The 6,000-nt window shown below is 41.9% G+C and overlaps 1 protein-coding gene across 5 annotated transcripts in view; it reads left to right on the forward strand.

Annotated features, from left to right (window-relative positions):
• Slc8a1 (solute carrier family 8 member A1) overlaps positions 1-5,673 on the forward strand; it is a 278,075-nt gene extending 272,402 nt beyond the window's left edge. For all 5 annotated transcript variants that reach the window (XM_042675377.1, XM_042675379.1, XM_042675380.1 and 2 more), the window contains one exon: positions 4,209-5,673. In XM_042675377.1, coding sequence (XP_042531311.1) covers positions 4,209-4,585 — 377 coding nt within the window. In that variant the 3' untranslated portion in view covers positions 4,586-5,673. The remainder of the gene's footprint in view (positions 1-4,208) is intronic.
• Positions 5,674-6,000: the final 327 nt, after the last annotated feature.

Below are 6,000 nucleotides of genomic sequence, written 5' to 3' on the forward strand. Positions count from 1 at the left end.
GCAGCAAGTGAAAGTGATTTGGAGAGAATCCATCACACTTCATTTGGAAATCAGATATATCGCTGTCAGAGCTAAGGTTCATGTTTTGAATATGCATGTTCTTTCTTTAATATAGCTTTGGAATTGAAAATAAAAATAGACGTAAAGGTCTGCTGTATAACCCAGATGAATAAAACCTAGAACATGTTTTATTTATGTAACAAGCTTATCACCTTGGCTAACAAATTTTTAGGGACTCCAGAGGAAGACATTTGAAAATAGGAACCTGTTCTTTTAAGTAATATTTTTATGTAATATTTGCACAAATAGGTTATTGAAAAATTGAATGAGAGAGAAGAAAGTACTGCAGACATGCTGTGTTTGCCATTCCAGCCTCAAGGACTGGATGGGGTTTTTAGGAGCCCACCAATGCAGGAGTCTGGGGAGGAGGCAGAGATGTCTATCTGGATAGTCCAGGGGTTCTGAATGGAGATAGAGCACCAAGGAGTTCAGGGCATCACATCCTGTATGGTGTGTCACACGCCAGGGGAGGGAAGGAGGTCTGTGCATTGGAACACCTAGGTAATGGGTCTCTAGAGCATGGAAGGGAATCTCCCCTCCCCTCAGCTGCCCCACCTAACGCAGCCATTTGTCACCACCAGCTAGCGCTAGCAGCTCCTTCACTCCAAATAAGGGCAGGTGCTCCTAGCAGCAGCCAAGCCATAAGCTGCTTTTCCTAGGATTCTTATTCCTTTACTCTGCTGCCTGTCCTTGAAGAAGGAAAGCAAAGTTATTTCTTCTCTTTATTGAGGCTTTTGTTGCAGCATCTCCTAATAACTCTTCACCATGAAATGCACACAACCATTAAGATCTGTCTAGCTTTGCTTTAACTCGCCAAAGTCTGCAGCCATCATGACTGGGCTGCAGTGTGAGAGCACAGAAGCACGTAGAAGCCGAAGTCCAGAGGGCAGATCAGCAAATCACCTGTGTCTTCTTTCAGTTTTTGTATGAGTAACCATCTGAGGAGAATCTTTGTAATTTCTAAGTGGATGCAACAGGAAAACCTAGAATAGACTGAGATCAAAGAAAACCTTTAGTCTTTAGAGGAAGCCCATTCTCAAAGCCTGTTCTCACACATTTGAGAATCAAATATATTCGATAGGAAAATTCACTATATTGTCCAAGGTCTTGAACAAGGGCCGTAATATCACCATGTCACAGTTTCCAAGATTATAAAAGAATGCTAATAATGTCTAGTCCCTAAGAACTGTGGATGTTAGGGAAAATAATAAGTACATACATAAATATAATATATATGGATTCACACACACACACACACACACATAAATATAATATATATGGATTCACACACACACACACACACACACACACACATAATCTCATTGCAGAGCAGTATCTGGTGCAGAGAGAGGACAGTACTAGGGGTTTAAACCCAGGATCTGGTGCTTGCTAGGCAGTCTCTACCATTTGGGCCATACCTCTAGCCTTCATTTCTTTATTTCTATTAATATTCATTGTTTATAAAGAAGGGATTTCATTGTGACATTTCCATGCACGCATACAACATACTCTGATCATATTCACCCCCTGTATAACTTTCTCTTAACCCCTTTCCTCTTTTAAAGTAATTTCAGCAGGTCTTGTTGCCCTCTTTAATACTTGAACCATATTTCTTCTCACTTGCCATGTTCATTCGTCCTCCTCTTCTATCTGCTTTTCCCCCAATAGAGCCTCTTTTACTTTCCTATTATGCTCTTTCTTTTGTGTATATATTAATTGTATAAAGGAGTTTCACCATGTTATTTCAGATGTCATTATAATATGCTTTAATCAGAATAACCTCTATTGTTGCTTTCTCTATTATTTTCTCTCCATTTCTTTCTCTTTCCCAATCCTCTCAACCTCATATTGAACATTCATAGCTTCAATATATTTAGAATTTATTCACCATCTACTTTTTTTCCTCTCTCTTTCCCCTTATGCCCCTCGATAGTCCCAGAGTTGGAATCATGCCTTTAGGTCTAGCTTTCACAAATGAGGGAAAACACCCAATATTTGGTGTTAAAGTCAAAAACTTAAAAGTTTGTCTCATCTTGTGCAACATAATAAACCCCAGTTCCATCTGTTTTTCTTTTTTTTTTGTTTTGGTCCGGTCGTGGGGCCTGAACTCTGGGCCTGGGCACTGTACCTCAGCTCTTCAGCTCAAGGCTAGCACCCTACCACTTGAACCACAGAGCCACTTCCAGCTTTTTTCTTTTTGCTTATGTGGTGCTGAGGAATCAAACCCAGGGCCTCATGCATGCAAGGTAAGCGCTCTACCACTGAGCCACCTTCCCAACCCTCCATCTGTTTTTTCTCCACATAACATGATTTTATACCTTTCTGAGATGAATGTACCAGATCTTCATTGTTTCCATTTCTTTATGAAAGGGGCATACAACCTGCTATCCATCCCAGATAGTGATCAGAGTCCATGAGATAGGCAGGCCTCCAAGGCTGACCAACTTCCTTTCAGAAAGAACATCTTACCACATGGCCTCTCATCAACCTGTGTCGCCTTCTTACTCGTCATAAACAGAGAGTCTACAGGTGGTATGAACTTGCACCTTTTGGGTGCAAGTTTTTCCTTGAGGTTCTTTTTGCCATCTTCTTTCATAGTTTCAATATATTTAGAATTTATTCACCATCTACTTTTTTCCTCTCTTTTTCCTTATGCCCCTTGATAGTCCCAGAGCTAGAAGTTTTGGGTGCATTGGAGGCTTACCAAGAATGGGTGTGGCAAAAATAAGAGCAGCAAAGAGAAAAATCTCATCAGGTATTGTACAGCTGTATATTGGGGCACAGAACATGCCAGGAGCCTCAGGAAGATGAGAGTAGATGATGCAGCATTTGGGAGTTCTGTAATACTTGCTATTACTGGCTTTGCAGATGTGAGTTCACCCTGACCATTGTTAACATCTGTAAGCCTACTGCACAAGGCATTTTGAAAAAACTAGCTGAAAGGAAATGGATGTCAATAACTAGTCATCACATAGGTAAGAAAAGGAGTTCCCTGCAAGTTCTGTTTTCATGCTTAATGGAATTTCCTGTCCTGCCCCAGCATTAAACTAATCCAGAGTACTCTTTTTACATTATCTTTCCAAAAAAAAAACACAAAAAGAGCTAAACTCTTACCAACAAGCACTTCTCCTGGAACATTTCAGTTTAACAGTAATAAGCTGAAGTGGAGATTAGCATCCCCATCTCAGAGATTAGGAAGTGAGTTCGTCCTCAGACACACAGTCTGGTGATGGCAGATCTGAAACTGCTGTGCTTTACCTCCTGTGGCAAACCAATGACTTTTCTCACTTCACCAAGAGACACATTCAGGAGTAATGGTGAACAGAGAGCTTTGAGGATGTTCCTTGGTCCCTATGGCATTGGTACTTGAGGCACAGTAAAAGGTAAGGAATCACAGTTAACAAGCCTAAGTCTTGAAGACAACAGGCTAGAGCTGGCTGCAGTGCTGCCTTTGCTTCTCCTTACTTGCGGAGTGTTGTTTCTACCCCTTACCATCTCTAAGCCAAGATTCCTCATGCCATAGAATCATCATAGCAGCAAATGTGGGAACATAGGGGAACTGCTTTCCTGTTGCTAGGCAAATGCCAACTGCTATTCGAGTTTGATTCTTTTCGATTCCACTACTGACTTGCTTTTTGAGTCATTGGAAATCTGTCCCAATGCCGTAACTTTCTCATCGATAAACAAGAACTGCTGATACAGCATCTCTCAGAAATCACCTTCAGCCTTTGCTTTCAACCTGTAGTGACCTAGAATCTTTAGGGATGTTACTAAAATAGATTTCTGGGCCTCAGGGATTATGTCCCAGCACAGTTGGATAGAGCCTTATAATATTCAGGTTTCAAGAGAGCCCCACTAGATTCTGGAGTTGCCAGGCTGTGATTATGCTTTGAAAAAAAAATACTATCCTACTAGCTCCTCATACAAAGAATTATGGTATGAGCTGACAAAGAACTTGACTAGCATCATTTTTCTCTGTCAGTCACACTTGGTTCCTGATACTGACTCAAAGGAACAGGGAAGTTCACGGTAGGTCACTGGGTTTATAAACCGGGTTTGAATCTAAGCTACACAGTTAAAGCTCCCAACCGTCCATGAACATCTTTAGGAGGTGGAGCATCATCATCTTCTTTCTTCTTTCTTTACAGACACATTCGCCAGCAAAGTGGCAGCCATCCAGGACCAGTATGCAGATGCGTCCATAGGTAACGTCACTGGCAGCAATGCGGTGAATGTCTTTCTGGGAATCGGCGTGGCCTGGTCTATTGCTGCCATCTACCATGCGACCAATGGGGAACAGTTCAAAGTGTCTCCCGGCACGCTAGCTTTCTCTGTCACTCTCTTCACCATTTTTGCTTTCATCAATGTGGGGGTGCTGCTGTATCGACGGAGGCCAGAAATTGGAGGTGAGCTGGGTGGGCCCCGGACTGCCAAGATCATGACTTCCAGCCTCTTTGTGCTCCTGTGGTTCTTGTACATTTTATTCTCCTCCCTGGAGGCCTACTGCCACATAAAAGGCTTCTAAAGGAACAATCAGATATAGTAAATTTATATATATATACATATATATACATAAAATTATGTACAATGAACAGAGGACACTGACATTTGTCATGTTCACTTACCTGCTGATGGAATCCAGCTTCAAGAGCATACTCTGTACTAGGGCCGAAGTCAGAAACCGTCACCTCCCATTCCCGGGGCATCGTCATTTTGAACAAGATCTGGAGGCAGGGCTATCTTGCAGCTCTGTCTAGAAGGGCTGCATGCTCTCTAGGTTCAGAAATGGCTAAGGTTTTGGGTTGTTTTCTTGTTTTTAATTTTGTTTTCAGTGGGGTTGGGGAGGTACCTGATGTTCTGATGTTCAACTTTTGTTTCTGTTTTGTTTAGTTTCTGCTTTGCATTGTTTGTGTTGGGAGGGTCAAGGTTCTTGTTTCTCTTTATGAAACATGATGACCCATCCAAAGATACACGGGCTTGACGTAAAATTTGAAATCATTAAGAGTCTCCTCACCTCTTCCAAACACTTGTCCATTACTTTGGATTAAGAAAGAATCTGGGCATAGAAGAAGGATGTGTTCTACACTATATTACCAAACTTCTCAATTATTTCCTGGATGTGCTTAGAGACGAAGCTGCCTCTGAGAAGAAGCATGGGAGCAGGAATGGTGCCAGGAAGCCACAGTTCTAGAGTCTAGAACTCTAGGATATGGTGCCTGGCACGCTTGTTCAACACATTAGCCTTGTACCTAGATTCCCAGAAACAGGCAAAAACCCTTCCTTTCTGATCTCTAAGCTCTGGACTGTGATGAGCCAAGGCCCTTATTCCTTCCAGCTAACCCGCCAGGTGTCCCATTTCAATCCTCCTCCTCCTCCCTACCCTGCTCTGTGCAAACAGACTATTCAAAAGACTATCATCCTTTTCCATTTTCATCAGTATGTGTTCCAGCCCCATAATGCTGTTGCCTGGGATGTGTCCATCAGTTTTATTTTTGTAAGGCATCCATAGCTTGCCCAGTCCTGTTGCACTCATGACTAAACATTTGCTCCTTCTTCATGTGCCTGTTTGGGAATGTTGTTGTGATACTTGTTACACAGTGCATGGATGAAAAATAAATAAATAAAACAATGCGTTATCTGTATATAGTAGAGTATAGCAAATACCATCCTCTCATTCAGCAATGTTGATGGGACATTGAAGACATAAATGAGTTTTTCTTTTCACCTGAGTTGTTACTTTTGTGTTGTTACTGAGTTTGAGTATTACTAGGGATAGAAGAGGAAAATGGCTTACTATCCATGAATCTGCACACTCATATCTAAGAAGCAATAACTGTCACGTGGAAGATGTTAATGCAATTGAGGGGATAGCAGGCCAGCTGCCAAGCTCCCCACAGAAGATTAGCCATGTGGAACACATCAGAGGTCTCTCATAATCAC

The sequence above is a fragment of the Dipodomys spectabilis genome, unplaced genomic scaffold, assembly GCF_019054845.1.
Source record: "Dipodomys spectabilis isolate Male_0828 unplaced genomic scaffold, ASM1905484v1 ptg000026l, whole genome shotgun sequence".
Lineage (NCBI taxonomy): Eukaryota > Metazoa > Chordata > Mammalia > Rodentia > Heteromyidae > Dipodomys > Dipodomys spectabilis.